Source organism: Sus scrofa, chromosome 10, assembly GCF_000003025.6.
Source record: "Sus scrofa isolate TJ Tabasco breed Duroc chromosome 10, Sscrofa11.1, whole genome shotgun sequence".
NCBI lineage: Eukaryota > Metazoa > Chordata > Mammalia > Artiodactyla > Suidae > Sus > Sus scrofa.
The window spans coordinates 6100275-6125000 of NC_010452.4; the positions used below are offsets into that span (position 1 = coordinate 6100275).

Consider the following 24726-nt stretch of genomic DNA (forward strand, 5'->3'; position numbering starts at 1 on the left):
CAAGCGGGGATCTTTATTTTTCCCAGCAAGAGAGCACATGCCTTCCATCTAGCTGATGCAACTAAAACAAATACCTGCATTTTGGGACCCTCGCTGCCCCCAGCTCCTTTAGTCTCTCATTGTGTTCCAGCTCCCAGCAATAAAACCACCAGGGAGAACTGTATTTAAAGGAAATGTATATGAAATGTGTTGATTGTTGATCATTCTATATTAGACAATGGAAATAAGATAGACCATTCTTGCTCTTGAATTGATACGGGCAAAGAGGGACAGTGCTAGTTAACTAAGCTCTTGTAACCAAGAATCCCTTGAGTAAAGTGACTTAAAATAAATTTTAATTTCTATCTCAAATAAGAGCCTCAAAGTGAGTGAAAAGACTGTGCTCCATGTGGTCATTCAAGAACCCAGGTTCTTTCTCTCGTGTGGCTTTGGATCTCTTAGGGTGTAGGCTATGCCTGCAGAGTTGCAACTGAGAGCATCGCCGTGTCCACAGCCCGGTACAGGCTAAGATGAAGAGAGAACAGATAGACACACGCCTGGGGTTCTGTGGGGTGACCCCACATGACACAGATCATTTCTTTTCACGTTCTATCGGTACAAACCCAGTCACATGGCCACAGCCAACTGCAAGGGGGGCTCGTAAAGGGAGACCCTAGACTGGGGTATCGGGGCTCCATCACTAAAAGGAAAAGAGGAGTCAGCAGTAGTTACTAGTTCTACCTTCTACCCAAGTTGGGAAATTATAAAGTGAGATACAGTCTACTCTGTAGAAATGCTCACTCTAGAAATGCTTTTACGCAAATGTCTCATAAAATTATGTCTCAAATTTTTACTAGAAATGGCTTCCCTAATAACCTCAAAAGGAAAAGAATCTAAAAAAGAGTACATTGATCATATTTTATATATATCTACATAACTAATTATATGTAATATAGAATATATTACATATAATTTATATATAAAACATACATAGAATATTTATATATAACATATATATATAGACTATATAACACATAACATAGAATATATTCTCTATAGAACATACATGAAGAATATATATAACATATTCTATATACTATATACAGACTATATAGAATATATGTAACATTTATATAACAAACATAACACATATATAGTATATATGATATATTCTGTATTATAACATAGCATACATAACATATAATATATTCTCTATATATGTTATGTAGAGAATATATGTTATATTATAACATATATGAATATATATAACATGTAACATATAGAACATATATACACAATATATGTAACATTTATATGTGTAACATATAGAATATATATTCTATAATATATATAGAATCCCATATTTTGAATTAGAAAACTAGGATATAGTGAAGTTAAGTAGCTTGTTTTAGGTCATCGTGCTAGAAAGTATTGCAACTGGAACTCACACTGAAGCTTCCTTGATCCCAAAGCCAATTATAACAATCATTCCTTTATATGTCTTCATAGAGTTTTGACATTTTTCTAGTTAGGAGAATTTCAAACAGTGACAATAGATGGAATCACCAACCAGAGAGTTTATAGAGTGTGAAAAACACACAGGACAAACGCTGAGAAACTCTTTATCTAGAGCATGTGTAGTTGGTGATGCAGCGGGGAGCGTCTGAGCAAGAAGGGGTCCCCTACCAGAGACCAGCATGGCACTGACAAGACAGCATTGGTTCAGTCATTATGAGAATAACTTGAAGAGTAGGTGCGAGGGAAGAAGCTCAGGTTACAACAGGTGCACGAGCGAATAGGAGGGAGGCCAGTGGGAAAGGTAAATCCAGTCTGTTTGCTTTGGTAGCAACGGAAAGTGATGGGAGGGGAAGCAGAAGAACAAGGTTAGCTGATAAAAGTGGGTGCTTTTAAAAGAGGTGAGATTTGGAATTATTTATATGTATGGCCATCTGAACAAGATAAATTCAAAGTCAGAAATCCTTCTAGCTGCAAAATCTGATGGTTTCTGGCTAAGAGAGCAAGATGAGGCAGATGCTTTTTTGTATGGATGTAAACTTACTCTTTTAGTGGTGGTGCCTTCACACTTGATGCATTTTCCCGAGAGTTCAGTGAGGTATTTCAGGACCAAAAAGGTCAAATATCTGTGGGAGGAAGGAAGGAAAGGAAAGAGAGAGAGGGCGGGAAAAGATGAACGAGAGAGAGGAAAGATGGGGGGAAAAAAGAGGAAGGAGATAGATGGAGGAGGAGGATTGTGTGAACATCTGAGAGTTGGCGGGAGCTCCTGACAGGTGGGCGGCACGTGGGTGAGTCTTTCCACTTGCTCCTTTTCAAGGCCTTCCTCTCGTCCTTCCTCCAGTGTTCGCTTGCTCTTTTCTGGCCATGATGACCTCGTTAGTGAGGAGACCTCAGGAGAGGCACTGCCTTTCTCCCGCATTCAGTCCCTCGTGGGCATTTTTCACCGTTTATTTTAGAGTGAACAGTCGAAATGGGCAGGCTGACACTAAATCACTCTTGACAAAGTGCTAATAACCATTAAGGCCCGATGCATGAGAAAGCGCCGAAAATGGGATGCCTGAGCTCTAAGCGTGGGTCTGAGAAGTGCCACTCACTGCAATTTTGACTAAGTTTCTAACTCCTAGGGCTGTATCAGTAATTCAAGTGAAGGCGTGTGTGTCCCTGTTCTCATGAAAATGTGATGCTTCCCACGAATATCATCTATCTTCACGGTATTTCATTTAGGTTGAATTACTTCCTTTTATTGTATAAAGTGAGGATAAGAACATCTCTATAGAGAAGCTGGGAAGGCTGTAGCCTGTATAAAGCTTAAGCCACTTGCCTGCTGATATTTTCCCTTCAGCAATGTGGGAATAATTTCACCCAATCACTGGGTGTTTCAAACCAATCCCCAAATCATCATCTTTATGTGCAATCCTTTGATGTTTAAATATGAGCAAAATATTATTATTTCTTCATGTACTGCAAGAAAAACATTCAGGCATGCATGGAGGGCGTGGAGGGAAATATGGCCCCTGGGCTGCCAGTTTGCAATGTTTGCCTTAAAAACGGACTGAAGAGATGCAAAGAGGCTTTTTCCTCACATGACCTCACCTAGCGATGATGCAAACATTTAAAATGGGTGCTTCTGAAATTTTAATAACTTATGCCTGTTAATCTGTGATTGGTAAACATTTACCAGACGTATTTTTCTACCAAAATGGTGTTTCCATGTGGAGGTCATTTCACAGTTAAGAAAGAATATATATATATATATATACATATATGTGTGTGTGTGTGTGTATGTAAGTATATGTGTGTGTATATATATATGTATGTATGTGTATATATATGTATATGTGTGTATATATATATGCGTATATATATGTACATGTGTGTGTGTATATATATATATATGTATGTATATATATTATGTATTTTTCTTTTTCAAGCCACACCTGTGGCATGTGGACATTTCCAGACTAAGGGTTGAAAAGGCACTGCAGCTGCTGGCCTACACCACAGCCACAGCAATGCCAGATCTGAGCCGCATTCTCGACCTACACTGCAGCTCATGGCAATGCCGGATCCTTAACCCACTGAGGGAGGCCAGGGATCGAACCTGCATCCTCATGGGTACTAGCCAGGTTTGTTACTGCTGAACCACAACGGGAATGCCCAGAATATATTTTTAAAATTACATGCTATTTTATTATTTTTTGCCACAACCTCTGCATGTGGAAGTTCCCAGGCCAGCGACTGAACCTGCACCACAGCAGGGACCCAAGCCACTGCAGTGAAAATACCATCTTCTTAACCCACTGGGCCTTAAGGGAATGCCCCTGTTATGGGTTTTAATAAGCAAATATTCCTACATTTATTCACGACTTTCAACCTATCCTTTTGTGCCTTTTAGCATGTCAGACCATGTGCCAGTTTTAGCCTACAAATCAAGAAAGCAATGAAAGTAAAACTGCGTGGCCCTCACAGCGGAGTGACTAGTTAATTTACTTAGGATAGCAGGTGGCTCGGAGGAAGAAAATGATAAAGCAACACGCTCGCACAGAGCTGACCCTCTTCTGAGAGCTAACCTCTGTGCTCACAAATAGTTATCTGAAAAATTTCCACGGTATGAATGGAAATAACAGCAGGTTGCATCACCTACATCCTGAAGGTCAGAGGTTCAGATTTACCAAGGTAATGAAACTTCAGTGCGCTGCCTCAGACCTATTAGGTTTGTCAGTTTTTATAAGCACGCTTACTTCAGGCAGGCAATTATAACATAAAAGACCTATAGCGGTGAACATGCAGCCGCTGGATCTTCACAGAATATTCAAATGTCAGATCAGGGGGCAGACACCCACCTTTACAAGGAGGCTTTTGAGATGAGTCAGGTGGTGAGGGTGACATAGGAAGAGGAAGATGAGTGAAAACATATTATCCATAAAAATCCATCTCCAGATAAAAACCGTGCATTTTTTCCCTTTCCCAGGGGTGTCTCGGAGGGGAATCACAGCATCAATTAACTTACAGTCTTTCATGTAAATGCTTTAAGAGATTCCAATAGAGGTGTTGCAGATCCTTAGAAATCTGCAACCTTATAAACACCCTCGAGCGATGGTCTTTTGTAAAAACGGGTTATTTAGGGGCAACGTGGATCAACAGAACCGGTGTGGATTTTAATTTACAGGTAATGTCACGTAATTCTGGTTTTAATCCACAACTGATAACATAAGTGAGGGGCAAACTCACTTAGATGTTCTCAATGAAACAGGAGCATTTCTCTCTTTAGGCTGTCACCAAATTCAAAGGTTGAAATAAAATCACGAGGTTGCTATTGCTCAGCCAGGAGTCATTGTCTGTCTTTTTATATACTAGTAGATGGTTATCCTAGCGGATGCAATTTACTTTCATAAAGCAACCACTTTAATTGGGGACTTCCAAATCAGATATTTCTAGATATTCGATAATATTCTAGCAAGTTTTGATTCAACTCTTGGCCAGAACTCAAGTGATGCTTTTAAGAAGGATTCTAATACCTTGTTCCATGAGGATTCAGTCTTGGTTTTTTTCCGATTGCGATAATGGATCACTACAAATAAACAGATCAGCTCTTTCATGCAACTCGACTCACCAGCCAGATTCTAAAGTTGCAGGAATGTAAGCAGCTCTGTTGCTTCTTTTTTGTTTGCTCATCCCTGTTTTCCTTAGTTCTTAATCATAAAGATGAGATCATTAAGCCACATTTAACTTAGCTCCCGATTTCTGCTTTTTGCTTTTTAAAATTTTTTAAAAATTTTAATGGAAGCGTAGTTGATGTGCAGTGTTGCGCCATTTTCTGTTGTACAGCAAAGTGACCCAGTCACACACACACACACACACACACACACACACACACACTCCCTTTCTTATTATCTTCTATCACGGTCTATCCCAAGAGACTGGATATAGTTTCCTGTGCTATACAGTAAGACCTGTGCTCATCCATTCTAAACAGACATGACACCTTACCTAACCTGTTGATTCCTTTCCTGGGTTGGAAGGGATAAAGATGAAGAATTAGGTAGTTAAAGAATGGCCAACCCTCTCCCCCCAGCATCCCCTTAGTAAATGTGCAGGCAGACCAGCTGAGCAAGACAACATCCCAAGGAAGACAGGGGAGGTCCCCAGGCCTGGACGCAATGGAAACAAATCCCAAAGATCTGGTCTCCCACCTTAATGAATTTTCCCTTTAAAAGTTGTCCTGGCTGAGTGGAATCTTCGGAGTCGGCCTCTGGATGTAAGCCTACCAGCTTTCCCAGACTGCTGGCTTTCGGTATAAAGCATCCTTCTTCTCTATCAAAGCTTGCCCCTACATTTATTGGCTGTTGAGTGGCGAGTCGTCAAACCTGAATTCAGTTCCAGGAATAGATTCGATCTCCCTTGAGCTCATCTCACGGCCTGTAAAGTCGTGCTCTGAAGGGGCCCAGGTTGAGACCTGGCATTATTGAAGCAAGTCCAGAGATGGTGTCCAGACTCCCTGTTCCTGTATCAAGCTGGAATTCTGCCTGTCGCCAGGGCTGCAGATGATGTACTTGCAAAAATGCATCACATCCCAGCAATCCTGATGCATGTTCTTGCTAATATAAGTGATGATTACACGATGAGGGGGCGGGCAGAGGTCTCCGGAGGAAAGTACACAGTACTACCTGGTACCAAACTGGTCCATGGACAGTTCTAGCACAACTGGCTGGTGTGACAGAAACAAGCTTTATGCTGCAGAAGGAAATGGAAGCAGGAAGAGAAAGCCCAAGAAGGATGGACGAGGAGGGGGAGACTGCTTCTCTTGAAAAAGAACAGCACAGGAACTTGGCTTTTTGTTGCCGTTTTTTTTTGTTTTTTTTTTTTTTGTCTTTTCTAGGGCCACTCCCATGGCACATGAAGGTTCCCAGGGTAGTGGTCGAATCAGAGCTGTAGCCACCGGCCTATGCCAGAGCCACAGCAATGCAGATCTGAGCCTTGTCTGCGACCTACACCACAGCTCACGGCAACGCCAGATCCTTAACCCACAGAGCAAGGCCAGGGATCGAACCCGCCACCTCACGGTTCCTAGTTGGATTCCTTAACCACTGTGCCACGACGGGAACTCCTGTTGCTGTCATCTTTTAACGTGTCCACTTTAACTCATTTTGGTACTACTGCGGGAGGGGGACTAAAGCCCTAAGAAGCTTACTTACTTGGTGTAGCCCATCTCACGTCTATGGCCGTGTGGTTAAGAACAACTGCTGTGAGGTTTGCTCCTCTCTCTGGAAGCCCGGCCAACGTCCTCACGGTGGCTTCTTGGCTGGATGTGAAGCCCACGCTGTTGTGTACAAAGACCTTGTACCCGTACGTTGTAAACCTAGAAGGTGGTTTTTCAAAAATTCAAATACAAATTTCTCTTTCCAGAAAACAGGACACATTTTCTTTCTCACAAAATACAGGTCCCCCCCCCCAGAAAAAACCATTTTCTCCCCCCCCCCCGGCCCCGCCAATGCAGCTTCTTCTTTGTGCTCCCTGCACAGAAACAGCGTGATTTTTGTACCATGTGAGCCCTAACCAGTGTGTTAAGAAAATGTTTTCTTCGAAATGCTAAGCAAATACTACTATTTAAAACAAATGGGGTTTATCGTTTTCTCATCCTTATTGTTTTCAGAAGTGGTGAGGATTACAGCTCAATTCCAGATGCAATTACACATCTGGCAACCTGCCAGCCTTCTATCTGCATTTGATCCGGAGAGTTTTATGCTCTTCTTTGGAGAAACTCATCCATTTTCAAATATCAGAATCGCTCATCACCGTTTTCTTCCTATACCTGTGCTTCCTTCTCATAATCTCATTGGCAGATAGATAAACCCCGAAATTAAATCGTGAAAGTGTGACCCACGCATACAACATCCACCTGCCAAGGGTTTTGCTACGGTGAGCTGCGCTTTGCCACTGTGAGAACGTATTTACTGAAATCGACAAAGTGGAAGCTGAACACTGCTTTTCAGGAGGAGAAAACTGGACCTGGTGATGTGACATGAGGGACTTTCTCAGTCATATATTAAGTCAATGATGGGCTAAAAACACTGATTCCTCTTTTTTTTTTTTTTTTTTTTCAGGCAGAAGACTTATCAGGCTTTCTTTTTTGGGTCAAACTGCTTGGGTAGGAAAATGCAATTTATAGACATCATCTGGCTTTGACTGGACAATGGAAAGAACTTGCTTAAACAGATGATATAACACGTGCCCCCCCACCCCCGCCTCCACACGGGGCAGGGGTGGAGGGGCATCCAGCTCTGAGGGCAAACGCTGGTCTCAGATCATCACCTGCTTGGGGTTTAATAGAGCACAAGGAGGCCTCCCATCCAAAGCAGGGCCTGTGGAATCTGTCTCAAGATGTGACACCTTATTAGTCATGACAATGAAGGGAGGGTGCTGTTTGCAGGACTGTGCTAAACGACATCGCCAAAATTATGTCAGGATTCTCACGGCAGTCTGCCACCACCCAGGCAGAAGAAGTCTGCTTGTCTTACTTTGTTTCTCACTCACGGCCTGAAGGTATTTTTGTGGGCTTTGGACCCAGCCCCATGTAAAGTGTGGCTCCTCTGTGGTAGCTACAGGTAGACCTGGTGATTTATTTGAGGCTATTTATGATCTATTTCCCCCAAATAAATACTAGCATCGGATCCGAGACATCTCTCTCTGCTTTACCACCTCCCCTTGTGCCTTTCTTTTCTTCTTTTATTTCTACTTTGGAAGCTGTAGTGGGTTGAACTGTGTCTCCCCCCCTCGCCCCAAAGATATATTTAAGTCTGAACCCTAGTAGCTGTGAGCATGACCTTAGCTGCACAGAGTGTCTTTGCAGACATAATCAAGTTGAGTTCACACTAGGTTTGGGAGAGCCCTGAATCCCACGGAATGATGTCTTTACAAAAGAAGGAAGAGGGACAGTTGCGACAGAGACACAGACACACGCAGGGAGAACACGGCCAGGTGAAGGTGAGTGCAGAAGTCAGCATTTGGCTGCAGTAGGCTGAGGAACAGCTGGAACAGCTGCGGCCCCCAGAAGCTGGAAGAGGGAAATAACGATGGTTCACTAGAGCTTTTGGAGGAGAGACTCCTGGCCATACCTTGACTTTGGACATTTAACTTCCAGAACTGCAAGAGAATATATTTCTCTGGTTTTAAGCTGCCCAGTGAGTTTACAATAGCCCTAGGAAAGCAATACATATGCTTTTTTGCAAGTGCTAATAAATACCCCACATGAGAATGACAGCTGAAAGATAATAATGGTATTTTCTGAGTACTCAATATGGGCAGGAGTTTTCTATATTTATTAGCTCATTATTCCACACGTACAGCCAGTATGGAAAAAAGTATGGAGGTTCCTCAGAAAATTAAGGAGAGAGTTACCCTATGATCCAGCAATCCCACTCCTGGGTATAGACAAACCTAATTTAAAAAGATACATGCACCCCTATGTTCATAATAGCACTTTTTTTTTTTGTCTTTTCTAGGGCTGCACCTGCAGCATATGGAGGTTCCCAGGCTAGGGGTCTAATCGCAGCTGTTGCTGCCTGCCTACACCACAGCCACAGCAACCCCAGATCCGAGCCACGTCTGTGACCTACACCACAGCTCACGGCAACGCCAGATCCTTAATCTACCGAGCAAGGCCAGGGATCGAACCCACAACCTCATGGTTCCTAATTGGATTCGTTAACCCCTGAGCCACAACGGGAACTCCATAGCACTATGTACAACAGCCAAGACAGGGAAATAACCTAAATGTTCACTGACCGATGAATGGATAAAGAAGATGTGGTTTATGTATATGGAACATGTGTAGTATGTATAGCGTGGACGAGTGAGTGTCGAATGGACTACTACTCAGCCATGAAGAGAAGGAAACAATGAATGCCATTTGCAAGGACATGGATGCAACTAGAGATTAGCCTACTCAGTGAAGTAAGTCAGAAAGGAAAAGACAAAAATACCATATGATGTCACTTATCTGTGGAATCTAATATTGCCACAAATGAACCTATCTATGAAGCAGAAATAGACGCAGAGACAAAGGAAGACAAACGTGTGGCTGCCAAGGGGGAGGGGTTGGGGGAGGAATGCAGAGGGAGGTTGGGGTTGGGAGATGTAAGCTACTGTCCATGGAAGGGACAAACAGCAAGGACCTCCTGTGTAGCACAGAGAACTACAGTCGATGTCCTACGAGAAACCATATGGCAAAGAATATATTTAAAAAAGAGGGTGTGTATATGTGTGTGTGTTTATAACTGAATCACTTCACTAATTCAGCAGAAATGAACACACTATTATAAGTCAACTATACGTCAATAAAGAATTTCTCATTATTCAACGTATGATTAGAATACCTGTTTTGCTAATGAGGAAAATAAGGCTCACAGAGTTTGTTGAAGCCATTGAGCTGTTCAGTGGGAGAGTTACACGCTCAAACCTAGACAGTCTGATTCCAGAGCCTGTTCTTCTAACCAGGATGCAACGCTGAGAGCATCACAGCGCTGGTGAGGATGACAATAACAACAACAAACACCATGGCAACCGAATCCAGCCACGGCTGGATGATGCCGTAGCACTGGCGCTTGACCTTTGAGTTCTTTTTCTGGCAAGGGGGACAGATTTTTGCATGTGCATCCCAACGGTCTCGCCACGTTTCCTTTGTGACCACTAGGACGAATTTGAAGGATGGGGAGTTAGGGTTAAGTCTGTGCCAGTCCAATGCAACAAAGCTAACGGCTCTCACGGCAACCGAACCTCGACCTTGATGTCATTGGCTCTCTTCCCGGGGAAAAGCACTTTTAATGGTGTTTTCCTTCTCAAAATGGCTTAAAAGAAATGAAGCCAGAGTCCGATGGCTGATTCCTGCTGCAATAGTTGAAGGTTTCTTCCCCGTGTTGAGGCCAGGATCCATCTAGTCACCTTTATGGCTTTACCGGGGTCCCATTTTCGTGGTTCTTTTCCACAAGTGGAATGAGAAACGCCAGGTGGCACTAAAATGGTAAGTTGTACATCAGTTCCGGTGTGGGGCCTTAGTTCTTCCTGTGATACTTTAAGCTACGTCATCATGATTTAGGTATGGTGAAATGTATGATTTACGTCTGCATGGAAGAAACTGAGGCCACGTGGGTACATATGATTGGAATACCTGATTTCAAGCTACAATTGCACTTTGGTGTCTGTAGGGACCCACTCTAGGACCCCCATGGATACCAAAGTCCAAAGATGCTCAAGTCAAGTCCCTTCTATAAAATGGCACAGTATTATTTGCATGTACGCTATGCACATTTTCCCTATATTTTAAGTCATTTCTAGATTACTTACAATACCCAATATAATGTAAATGCTATGTAAACAGTTGTGAAAACAATGTAAAGGCTATGTAACTAGTTGCAGTCATACGGTAAATTTAAGTTTTGCTTTTCAGAACTTTCTTAGGTTTCTTCTTCTGAATATTTTGGATTTGCACTTGGCTAAATCCCAGGTACAGAATGCAAAGATACACAGGGCTAATTGTAATAGCAACAGTTTGGGGTGAGAGATGACTTTAAAGCTTATCTGCTTTAAATAACAAAATATGTGCTACATTTTACAGTGAAGAAACCTGAGATGCAGACAAGTTAGTGGCTTTGGCTGAGGCCACACAACTTGCTAAAAGGTTTAGGTGGGCCTCTGGTTTATTCAATTCTAATTTTGTTTTTCTTTGTTATAGCCGCATCTGCAGCATATGGAATTTCCCAGGCTAGGGGTCAAATCAGAGCTGCAGCTGAGGCCTACACCACAGCCATTGCAATACTGAATCCGAGACGCAGCTTGTGGCAATGCTGGATCCTTAACCCACTGAGTGAGGCCAGGGATCGAACCTGCATCCTCATGGACACTATGTTGGGTCTTTAACTGGCTGAGCCACAATGTGAATTCCTCATTATTTCTACTATTCATTATTTTACTGAGTTGAGAACTCAGTAGGTATCTCACTTGATGTCATGCATTGGTATTTTGCATTTTCTTTAATTTTCATGGTTAAGTTAAAATTTAAAGGAAATAAGATCTTGAGCCCTCTGAGACGAAATGCTAAAATATACTATTCTCATTACATCTGAAACCTAACCTTTGTCAGGAAATATACACGCCTCTGACTACGTGGGTTGGTATATATTTCACCACTTCGTATCAAAAAAGACTATATCTGTTTGCTTAAAGCGTTCTGGCCCTTTGCTCTAGCATGTTGTTTTTTGGATGGCTTTAGGTGTTGGTTTTTGATGGCAAACAGGACGTCCATTTAGTTAATAAGAGAATACTTTTAAAAGAAAAATGTTTCATCAGTGACATCATATGCTCATGCAAAACATATATATCAATCAATTTCTTCCCTAAATACTAATTGTGCCTCTTAGGTATGTCTTGAAAAATGTACCATTTCAAACCCTGTAAGAAACAGCGTTTGAAATCTGCAAAGTAAATGAGAACTTGCGTTGAATCTAAACTGCATCCCGCAAAAACAACAGTTTGAAGCTCAACTTAGCGATACGAGGCTGTTACCATAGTTATTCCCCAAATGATTAATTTGCTTGACACCATTCTCCAGCCCCTTCCTTCATCCTAACACAGAAAACAGAAAAGCTCTGTTGTCTAATAGACTTGACTCTGGTATTTTTCCTTGCAAAAGAGAATATACATTAAAATCTTATTTATGGAATGAGACTCATTTCAAGGTTCAGTTGTTATTCCTCAAATGAATGAGAAAACGAGATTCTGTTTAGATGACAAAGTTTTTAATCTGTTTAGTGAGTAGATAATTTTGTTAATAAATGAATGGATACTTTACAGCTACAAAAGCACTCAGTCCTATAACTTTCAGGTCATGTATAATTTGCATGGTTAGTGACACAAAAAATCTACCTGTCAGATAGAGAAATGACCCTACAAATTATAGTGCTCCCTTATGTTTGATACACCGTTACCTTATTCATTAATTAATTTCATTCAAAAAATATTAGCCCTAACAACATGCCAGACGCTAAACATAATGAATGTAACGTCTGTCCTGCTAGAGTGTGTGGCTGTATAATCTTTTTACAGAAATTTGTTTTCGTTTTATTTTATTTTGTTTTTTAGGGCATATGGAAGTTCCCAGGCTAGGGCTCAAACTGGAGCTACAGCTACCAGCCTAGCCACAGCCACAGCTGTGTCTGCAACCTACATGGTAACTCACAGCAACGCCAGATCCTTAACCCACTGAGCGAGGCCAGGGATTGAACCTGCCTCCTTACGGATCCTAGTTGGGTTTGTTACCACTGAGCCACGATGGGAACTCCCACAGAAATTTGTGTTTAAAGGAGAACCTCTAAAATATGTATTCATGTATTCCGTTTTCTTTCTACCCTCATCAGATAGAACAACTCATTTAACCGTATCTTGTCAGGAAATCTTCCCAGAGAAGGTAACACTTGGGCTAGATATTGGTGACAGGTGGTAACTGGGCCAGGGAGGGCATTTGTCCAAAAAGTATTATTCAGGGCAGAATGTATGAAGGCTTATATCTTGAAAGGGTCTGATGTGTTTTGGGAACGAATAAAATTCTTCAGCGCTGCTACAGATCGCCTCAGGTTATTTTCATCAGAATTAAAAATGTGTCAACTTTATTGATGTCCTAACAGAACTCATGTGTCAATATTGTCACCCATATAAATCATGCTTCCAAAAATGCAGGCTATTCAGTTCCACCTTCCACTAACTCTTCTTCGTATCCTCAGATTTGCCACAATCCACCATAAGCTTGGGTGCAATTGTGCACAGGAGGGGAGCTGAGAAACCCCTGACTGCATACTGTTCCTCACGCCCTCAGACCCTTTGTGGGAAGAAATATGCAAATAAATAAAAAGGCAACACTGTTTCTGCTGATTACATCTGTAGTTGTTTACATTTGCCACTGATGGTGGATACCGTTTCTTTTCCTCACTTATTTGTTGCTAAAAGACTTTTTTTTTTTTTTTTTCTAAAAATGCTGTTGAAGGTTTTTTTTTGCTTTTGGAAATTGAAGAGTGATGATTATCGCACTTGAAAGTTTTTAAAACACTTTTTTTAAAAACGAAAGTACAGCTGATTTACAGCGTTCTGTCCAGGTCTGCTGTATAGCAAAGTGACCCAGTCATACAGAGATAGACATTCTTTTTCTCATACTTCTTCCATCACGTTCTATCACGAGTGATTGGACACAGTTCCCTGTGCTGTATGGTAGGACCTCATCGCTTAGCCCTTCTAAATGTCATAGTTTGCATCCACCAAACTCCCAGGCCACCCCACTCTCTCCCCCTTCCCCTTGGTAGCCACTCATCTGTGTGGTCCTTTTTAGATTGTGCGTGATATCTGCAGCTGTCGTAGTCCTGTGGCTGTCTATACTTACGCTACCAGAATGTTACACCTAAAATAATTTTGTTATCATTTCTGTCTTTGTTCTACTATGCCATCTACATGAAAAAGAAACACAAAGAAACTAGATTTCCTTTCGTGTTTTTTTTTTTTTTTTTTGAAGAAAGCACTAGGCAGTAAAATCTTCTTATGAAAAAAAAATGTATCCTTATAGATTTAGAAGTTCATTTTTGGGGAGGTAAGTTTTCATGTGGTGACACTTGGAAAAGGACAGTGTGACGTAAATGTAGAGGGGAAAAAAATGGAGAAAAGCACTGTGATTCGACCACGTTAAATGTGAAATAAATTTTTGCTTATTTTGAATTAAATCTATGGCTAGGAGATGGTACACCAATGTTGACAGACGCTGGCTTTCACTTACAAATGCAACTCTTATTCGCATTATGATATTAAGGAAGAAAATAACAGGACCCACCTGGTGTTGGTGGTCCTGGGAGCAAGGCCATCCCTCTCCTCCCCTGCCACGTGCAGAAAGTTCACGTCTTCACTTGCTACAACTTGAATGTGTTTAGGTTGTAGGAACATGTGTCAGGGAGCTGACCCAATCTTTCCATATTGGCAAAGCAGAAGATGTCATTTGTTATAATAGTAATGTCAATGATAATAACATTAAAATACAAGGTTATTTAATCTCATTCCAAAGGAGAATGAACGTTTGACCATCATTCCCCAGAAACTCGGTCCTTCTTGAGGGCTGGACACACTGCATTTTTGTAAGTTAAAAAAAGGAGACTCATATTAGTGAGACTCACACTTAGATTTTATAGTATATTTCTCTTAAGGATTTAAACTTGAAAATAGTCAAGTCCAGTCATTCTTTGAAGAGAAGATGAGGATGGACTGGGAGGCTGGGGTTCATAGATGCAAACGATGGCATATGGAGCAGATAAGCAATGAGATCCTGCAGTACAGCTCAGGGAACTCTATCCAGTCACTTGTGATGGAACACGATGGAGGATAAGGTGAGAAAAAGAATGTGTATATATGTGTGACTGGGCCACTCTGTCATATAGTAGAAATGGATAGAACACTGTACGCCAACTATAATGGAAAAAATAAAAATCATTAATAAAAAACTTTAAAAATAAAAATAGAAAAGAAGTTGAATGTCTATTAATTTGGAATGCTTCCATATAAGGGTAATACAATTAGATCCTTGAGGAGTCACAGGAAGTTCTCTTTCTAGCTTGCCATTGACAAAGAAATCCTTGTAGGAATTTACAAATAACTGAATGGATTAGGAGTGAGAACATACCTCCCTTCACAAACTCCATGGCAGCTAAGTTATTATAATCTACATGTCAGTATTTTCCTTAAAATAGAAAAAAAGACCCATCATTTCCCATAACTTGTTCTTTCGCCAAATCCAGAGCGAAAAGGAGCACATGCCACCACTGGGTTCACAGCAGTTTTATCTGATCACTGAGGAACCAAGCATTGGGAGGTGCTGAAAATCATGAGGCTGAACCGATGCTTAAAATGACAGGGGTCGCTGCCCTCATGTTAAGCCCAGCCTGACTCACCACGGCAGCATCAGATGACAACAGCACGTTTCTCAGATTTTCCAAGTGATGAAAATGTCAGGAAACCCAAAGTTATGGTTCCCGTAACAACCCTCACTTGGCCACTCAGCACGGAATTATAAAAGAAGAAAAGCTAGGAACTGACCTGGAGTTAAACCTACAGTTATACTGAGTTTGTGTCCACACAGAGCAAAATTCAATACTTTCGGCAACTTCAAAAAAAGGCATCTTGCTGTGTAACTCAGACCAAATCCCACCCCTTACCTAAGATCGTCATAAGAACAAAACTATTTTTTGCTTAAACCAAATTATCTGGATAATTAGTTCAACTCTTCAGAGGTAGAGATAGAAAGGAAAAAATAACTACTAGAATGATGAGAATTTTGGAATACAATAATATTTGAGATGAAAGTGGTGTGTTTTCTATGCATTAGGAGCATACAGCTAACCAAAAAAGACGGCATGACCAAGAAAATTGACTTCAATTTATACTTACTCTCACAAATGTATGCATAAAGGGATGCCCAGTGAATCTTAATTTTACTTTTTATATCAAGAGAAGTGCCATTTGAAAAACTGATTCCAGATGTAGCTGTTGGTGAGATCAGATTAAGATGGGAAGAAAGAGTGTAATATTCCCTTTATATGTGTAGATGTTAAGTTTTGAAGGAAATTATTTAAAAAAAAAAAAAAAGGTGAGTCTGGGGAAAACGGGAAATTGCATATTTTTCCTAAAGATGCTGAAATCCAATGATCTCTCCTTCCCAAAAATATAGCCAGTCAAACAAATAAGTCAACACACATAAGCCAAAGGGTAGGGTCCTGAAGGGGGTGCAACACAGGTGTTCAAGAACGTGAGCTGATTGCTCTGGTCTTTTCTGCAGTTGGAGAGTCGCTCACCTACCAATGGGGCAGCAAGCCTGGCTGCCACCCCTCAGGTGGGTTAATGATGGTACCTACCAAACAAGATCAGAAAAACGTGCACAGCACAGGGTGCCCACTGGTGGTCTAATTTCACTTTTTTGTTTTATTCCCCCCTCAGATTCGTGAGAGAAACCCCCTTAGGCTGGAGGGCACTTAGGTTTTTTTTTTTTTTTTTTTTACTCACAAGTAAGGGGTAGCGGGCTAGAAAATTCTTTTTCACAATATGAAGTGTCACACCATTCACTGTGAATACTAGAAAGATATATATATATATATATATACATATATATATATATATATACATATGTTTTTATCACAAGCTGGTTACAAGTCACAGTGATTTATTTGAATAATTTAAATGAAATCTTTGCAAGGCCTAACAGAAAAAAAATCCTTGACATTGAATATTATGAAGCTGGTCAAAATATCACCTCAGCACATTTTGTTATATGTATACTTCCTTTCATGAAGTAGCTGTCATCAGTCTGTTTATGTCAGCTTATGTTTCAATCAAATTTGTGGAGATTTAATTTCTTTCCCTAAATCTTAGGTTTGGACTGCTCATTAAAAATCCTTACAAGCGTCACTAAAAAGTCAAGAATAAAATTTTGGCCTTGGCCCTAATTCTTTAACAAGTTTTCATTGCTTCTATGAAGAAACAAAATTAACTTTCTGAGACTGACTCTGTTTTTCTGCCAAATGACTAGATCAGATTCAGTATTGTTAGAAAGTCAGATCCTATGTATTTTGGAAATTGCTGTATTTTAAGCATTTAGAGCTCACAGATCATACAAAGCTACTTTTTCATATGATTTCTCCAGGTGGGGCTGGTGAATCTGTTGTGTGTGTGTGTGTGTGTGTGTGTGGTTTCTTCCACTAGACTGTGAGCATTTTGAGGAAAAGGGCCATGCACATTCCTTATCACAGTACCTTTCAGCATATCGTAAGCAAAAAGAGACTGCTGAATAAAAAGACTGGCTACCATGAACCTCTTAGAGGAAAACATAGGCAGAACACTCTTTGACATAAATCATAGCAATATTTTTTGGACTGACCTCCTAGAGTAAGAAAAATAAAAACAAAAATAAATAAATGGGACCTAATTAAACTTCAAAAACTTTGCACAGCAAAAGGAAACCATAAAGAAAACAAAAAGAGAACCCACAGAATGGAAGAAAATATTTGCAAATGATGCAACCGACAAGGGATTCATCTCCAAAATATACAAACAGCTCATGTAGCTCAATGTTGAAAACAAACAACCCAATCAAAAAATGGTCAGAAGATCTAAACAGACACTTCTCCAAAGAAGACAGATAGTCAAAAAACACATGAAAAGATGTTCCACACTGCTAATTATTAGAGAAATGCAAATCAAAACTATAGTGAGGTATTTCCTCACACAAGTCAGAATGGCCATCATCAAAAAGTCTACAAACAATGAATACCGGAGACGGTGTGGAGAAAAGGAAAGCCTCCTGCATTGTTAGGAGGAATGTAATTGGTACAACCACCATGGAGAACAGCATGGAGTTTCCTTAAAAAAGTAAATATACAACTAAAATATGATGCAGCAATCCCACTCCTGGGCATCTATCTGGAGAAAACCATAACTCAAAAAGCTGCATTCAGCCCAGTGTTCATTGAAGCTCTAGTCACAATAGCCAAGACATGGAAACAACCTAAATGTCCATGGACAGAAGAATGGATAAAGATGTGGTACATATACACAATGGAATACTACTCAGCCATAAAAAGGAAATAATGCCATTTGCAGCAACATGGATGGGTCTAGAGATTATCATACTAAATGAAGTCAGTCAGAAAGAGAAATATAAATATCATATAATATCACTTATATGTGGAATCTAAAATGTAGCACAAATGAACCTATGTACAGAACAGAAACAGCTTCACAGACATAGAGAACAGACTTATGGGTTCCAAGGGGGAGGGGAAGGGAAGGGGTTGGACTGGGAATTTGTGGTTGGTAGATGCAAACTTATACATTTAGAATGGATAAGCAATGAGGTCCTGCTGCATGGCACAGGGAACTGTATCCAGTCTCTTTGGATAGAACATGATGGAAGACAGTATGAGAAAAAGAATGTGTCTGTCTGTCTGTCTGTCCGTCTGTCTGTCTATCTATCTATCTGTCTGTCTGTCTATCTGTCTATCTAGACAGCTGGGTCACTTTGCTGTACTGTACTACCCCCAAAAAAGTAAAATAAAAAAAATCTTTGCCATGCAAAAAGTGACTCTTGAAAAATAAATGTATGAATTAAAAAAGAAAAAACCCAGAGAAGTGAAGTGACTCGCCGAAGGCCACAGAGCGAGTCCTGCAGCACAGGATGAAAGCAAACCCAGCCTCCTGATTCCCCCACGTGGTACTCTTTCCTGGTGTTGCCTATTTGCCCATTTCTTGATTTCTTCCAACTCTAGATTGAATTCTTTCAAGTCCTAAGCCTGTTAACAAAATACTTTTTGGGGATTGAATCCATGAATAATCACAAATTATTTCCTAGAAAAGCGAGCGTTTTGCCAGTGCCCCAAACCTTCCCCAGGTTTAGACATTTCAGTGTTTCCAGACCCTGCTATTAGGTGTCTGGCTAGAGCTGTGACAAAGGCAATAGGTTAAGGCTCAAATATGTACAAATTTGACTTCAAAAGGCTTATTTTAAGCGTGCAGTTCAGACGGCAAATATTAAACATGCTGATTGTTGCACTTCAATGATTAATGCCACAGATAATAACTGAACATGTTTTATTGCATAACTGATAACTTGCTCACACAATGAAGACACTAAGATGTTTTGAACTATTCAACCCGCCCCGAACTAAATGCCAGCATTTGTTTTTATAGTTTTTGTAATCTCACCTGCTAAGACCCTTATCTTCATAAAACCACTGAGTTCCTGAATAAATATTGTGCCACAGATTTAAATCTTCCGGGGGATTTGATGCAAGTGGTTGCTGGATTTTACGTCTCAGAAGCTCATATCTAAAGCAAAAGACAAGCAGAAACATCAGGATTATCTCAACTAATGTTATTACCAAAATTCAGGTTGTCTTATGGTACGAGTGGGTGGTGTGTATGGGTAAGCATGAGAAAAACATCTTAATTTTCAGTTACAAAGTTTTTTCCAGATAACCTTTTTTTTTTTTTTTTTAATCTCTGGCCCAAGGGTCATTTGTGTAGCTACTTGATATGATGAGCTACATGCACGCTTTGCTATTTTCAATAAATGGATAACATTTTATATTTCTCCCAGATTTTCCAGTTTCACATCAAATAGAATTACAAAAAGCTCATAACGTTAATGATTTCCTAAGGCTTCTATACCATCCACACTTTATAAACAACGGCGATGTTATCAGAGCCGTACTCTCAGCTAAAGGGTCAAGTTGTTATAATGCCATTTCAGAATCACAGTTCATTTCTTTGATCTCACCTATATCCCTGACCGCATTCTTTCAAGTGTCCAGATGATGATAACATGCCAAAGAATTATTGCGTTAGCTTTAGAATCTCCAGGCGTATGTCTGCAAATGTCTCATGGATCAAGTTTGCTTCCCATACCATAAAAATATACTTTGCAAAGCGAGAGAGGGATTGGGGAGAGAATCATTGGAGGAGGCTGATTGTCATTTCAAGGGTTTTTAGTCCCTCATGATATCATGATATTTTTACCTTGATGAACTTTGATGGTTCCATTTAAGTCAAGATACACATGAAATTATATGGCTGAGTAGTATTCCACTGTGCTAATGGCATTTGCAGCAACATGGATGCAACTAGAGATTCTCATACGAAGTGAAGTTCAGCCAGAAAGAAAAAGACAAATACCACGTGATATCATTTATTGGTGGAATCTAAACTTTGGCACAGATGATCTTTTTTGCAAAACAGAAGCAGATCCCAGCCAAGGAGAGCAGACTTATAGTATCCAGCGGTGTGGGGAGAGGCAGAGGGGTTGGTGGATGCAAACTGTTGTATTTGGAATGGAGGGGCAGGATCCTACTGTACAGTCCAGGGAACTGTGTGTGACTGGGTCACTTTGCCGTACAACAGAAATTGAAGAAACACTGTAAATCAACTATACTTTCATTAAAAAAAAAGAAAAAGAAATGAGATGACGGTTATGAGGGAAGAATATCCAATAAGGAATTAATTCTATTTTCTAGTTCATATGTGAGGAGCAGCTCCTTCCTTCCTTCCTGGAGAGAAAAGATGACGATAAAATCCCAAAGCACCGTCACTTTCTCTTACCTCAAATTGGGTCCATTGGGCCTGGACGGCGGCTGCCAAGAAATGCCCACATACGATGGGCTCAGTGGGATCACAGACAGCGGGCTCAGACCTTGGGGCAGGGCTGGGTGTGTGGTCACAGGGGTGGGTAAACTCTCTGTGCACCCGCCGAGGTGCCCGTCACCCCCTGAGCAAGCCACGATGGTGACAGAATAATTCGTGAAAGGAATCAGACGAGTCACGACGTGACTTAACGTGGAGGAAGTGAGGTTGGTGAGGGTGGCCTGCGGGTCGGGCATGCGGACCTCATAGCTGAGGATGTCGCCGTTCGGGATAAGGGGGGGTTTCCAAGTGACCTGAAACAAGAGAGAGACCTAGCATCAGCGTGACAGCTGGGGAACCGAGCAACCGCAGCTCACGACGCCTAACATTTGGCTCCGTCTTGCTGTCGGCTGAGGCGCTCTCTAAACACCCACTTGTCGTGTCGCCCTTGGCACAGGGCAGTAACTTCGGATCAGTGAGCAGTGCACCAGGAGCTGAACGAAATGCCCTTTCCTGGGTCTGGCTTTTCATCTGGATACTCTCTGAGACTGTCAGACGAACACACACCTTAGCGGTTCCTCTCCTCCGAGGGTGGCCCACTCACGGAGAAAACTCACCCTTGCACATGCATCCGTGGGGCAGCAGCAGGATGTGAGGCTTTCCTGTTTATAACTCAATTAAACGAAACATCAGAACTCCTTGCTTTGCATTAGTGGTGTGTCTTCCAGACAGGCCACTCATCTTTTTTCTTTTATTTTTGGATGGTGCGAGTGGTGCAGAAATCAGTATTTGCATTTTCTGAGGATGCACAACTGAGTTCCTGCATCTCACTAGCGCATAACGTAGCACAGCCAGTTAAGCCATGCCTTCGTATCCTGTTCTCAAAGATAAAAGACGTGCAGAAAGCTTGAAAACGGGACCTGGCCCCATGTATCTCTTCATCTGGCGACTGATGTGTATCCTTTCATATCCCTTTATAATAAGTCGATAGTTTAGTGAGAAAAAAAAAATAAAGACAAGCAAAGGATGATCCTGTTTAAGCCACAGACGTGGGCGCCAGAAGAAAGAAGCAATATTTGGGAATCATGTCTCACATGGCTTTTCTTGTCTAGCTCAGTATTATAGGAACATACTGCTAACCCACTCATGCTCTTATGGGGGCAAAATGACCCTAGAAAAATATGCATTAGAAAAGCACTGGAAAATCAATTATTTATCTGCTATCCTGGTTCATCTGCTGTATTGTTGCCTTGCAATGTTCCTTAAATTTAGAGTGCATATTTCATCTCCCAAGGAGACTGTAAGTGCCTCAATGGCGGGGCCTACACTTATATCCATTTAACGCCATGTAGCCAGAGACACGTTCAGTCAGTACTGATGGTTACTGCTGACACCACTGTATTTTTCCTTGGCTTACATTTATTTTGAAAGTTGAAGTTTCCCACAAAGTGATATATTGATGTTTGCTGTTGTAATTCTGTACAAAATCAAAGTCGAAAAGGAATAATAGGAAAATTAGCGTGGAAAAGGGTGGATCAAAAATTTCTCTTTTCGGGAGTTCCCGCTGTGGCTCAGAGGGAAGGAACCCAACTAGTATCCATGAGGATGCGGGTTTGATGCCTGGCCTTGCTCAGTGGGTTAAGGATCCGGCACGTTACTGTGAGCTGTGGTGTATGTTGCAGATGTGGCTTGGATCCAGCGTTGCTGTGGCTGTGTTTGTAGGCCTGAAGCTCCTTCTCTGATTTGACCCCTAGCTTGGGAACTTCTATATGTCGCAGGTGCATCCCTAAGGAAAAAAAAATAAAAAATAGGAAATTTCTCTTTTCGATCAAAGAGAAAAAATGTTTTCCAGGAAGAATCTGACTTGAGATTTTCAGAGGGTATTCTTAACTAACACTTGGTGACAAAATGGGTTCCTGCCACGCCTCAGTTGGACAGCTGCTTGAGGATAACTGCCCGAATCTATAATTAACGAGGTCCTGACATCCACTCAAATTTACCTACATGGCTGGAAATTATCGCTAACTTTAAAACCTTCTAGGAGTTCGCTTCTGTGCTGGTGAAGGAGGTTTTAAGTGGTGTTCCTTCAGAGCATAAAGGATTTGCTTGGATGTGGAAAGAGGCAAGAAGCTTAAAGTCAGCAAAATTTTCGAGCGGACATAGGATTCCATTTGTTTTGGAGGTGTAATTCTCACCGTGGATTCGAAAAATGAGTCAAGGCCAAACTTACGGGGCTTCCTGGTACTTGGAATGTAAATGAGAAATGGAATCGCAGCTCAATTCGACTCGGCTCACGTGTAGGATACACCTGTCTCTGGCACCAGAATACTCTGAGAGTTCCGATCAAGACTTGAAAGAGCTCAGATCTTGGAGATAGACTGTTGGCCTGAGAGTGAATGGATTTGGAACTCAGTTGAGGAGTGTTCATAAGAAAGAACTTGAATAAGCTATCTACCTGCAGAGATGAAGAGATTTGCTGTAATGACTCATTTGAAGATCGCAAAATCTCTGTGTTCACTATTAGGAGGAGAAATAAAAAGGGAATCCCTGCATTGCCATCACACTGCCTGTTTCTCAGATAATCTGTAATCCTAGGATACTGACTTCTCAAGATCCTTTGAAACTAACGTGAGCCAATAATGCTGAAGCATAAATATGCTGTTTCAATAACTTTTTTGGTCTGTTTTGTCTTTTTAGGGATGCACTCACGGCATATGGAAGTTCCCAGGCTAGGGGTCTAATTGGACCTGTAGCCGCCAGCCTACACCAGCAGCAATGCCAGATCCAAGCCGTGTCTGCAACCTACACCGCAGCTCATGGCAACGCCGGATCCTTAACCCACTGAGCAAGGCTAGGGATCGAACCCGCAACGTCATGGTTCCTAGTCAGATTCGTTTCCACTGCGCCATGATGGGAACTCCTGTTTTAATATTATTTAAGAATATATAACCCAATACTAGATTCAGCTGAACATGCCTGATGACTCTCTTCATTGACAACTTTTGATTTCTAAAGTGGGAATTACCAAAAGGTGTGAATTTTTAAAAATTATCACTAACGTACCCTGCTTGGAGAGTCCAGGCACCTTCTTATGTTTATGTTTTAATTTAAAATTTTTCTCATTTTTAAAAATTTTATTGAGGTATAGTTGATTCACAAGGTTGTGATATTCTTCTGCACAACAAAGGGATTCAGCTATACATGCACACACATTCTTTGTTTTTAATTTTATGGTTGCATCCACAGCATATGGAAGTTCCCAGGCCAGGGACAGACCCTGAGTCACCTACGCCACAGCTGTGGTAGCACCAGATCTTTTAACCTTTTGCACCTGGACAGGAATCAAACACACACCCCCCCCAGCGACCTGAGCCCCTACAGTCGGAGTCTTAACCTACTGTGCCACAGGAGACACTCCCCAATTACCTTTTCAGATCATTTAGATTCCTGACCTGGCGAATGCCCGTGAGATTCAAGCCAATCAGAACGTTACTTTTGGAGTTCCTGTCGTCGTTGTGGCGCAATGATTAATGAATCCGACTAGGAACCATGAGGTTGCGGGTTCGATCCCTGCCCTTGCTCAGTGGGTTAAGGATCCGGCGTTGCCGTGAGCTGTGGTGTAGGTTGCAGACGCAGCTCGGATCCCGCGTTGCTGTGGCTCTGGCAGAGGCCGGTGGCTACAGCTCTGATTCGACCCCTAGCCTGGGAACCTCCATATGCTGTGGGAGCACACCTAGAAAAAAGGCAAAAAAAGACAAAAAAAACCCAACAACTTTACTTTAGGGGTCTCACAAGCCATGAATGGTTATTTTACGGTGCACACTGAAGTACAGTTAATTTACAGTGTTGTGTTAGTTTCAAGTGTACAACACAGTAATTCAGTTACACACACACACACACATATATACTTTGTCAGATTGTTTTCCATGATAGGTACAGCTCCCTGTGTATAGTAGGTCCTTGATTGTTTACCTGTTTTATATATAACAGTGTGTATTTCTTAATCCCAAACTCCTAATTTATCTCACCCTCCATCCCACCCAC

The 24726-nt window shown here is 41.3% G+C and overlaps 1 protein-coding gene across 1 annotated transcript in view; it reads right to left on the minus strand.

Moving 5' to 3' along the window:
- USH2A (usherin) overlaps positions 1 to 24726 on the minus strand; it is an 837143-nt gene that overhangs the window by 274684 nt on the left and 537733 nt on the right. The window contains 3 exon segments of the mRNA XM_021064292.1: positions 6690 to 6853; positions 19270 to 19392; positions 20662 to 20996. Coding sequence (XP_020919951.1) covers positions 6690 to 6853; positions 19270 to 19392; positions 20662 to 20996 — 622 coding nt within the window.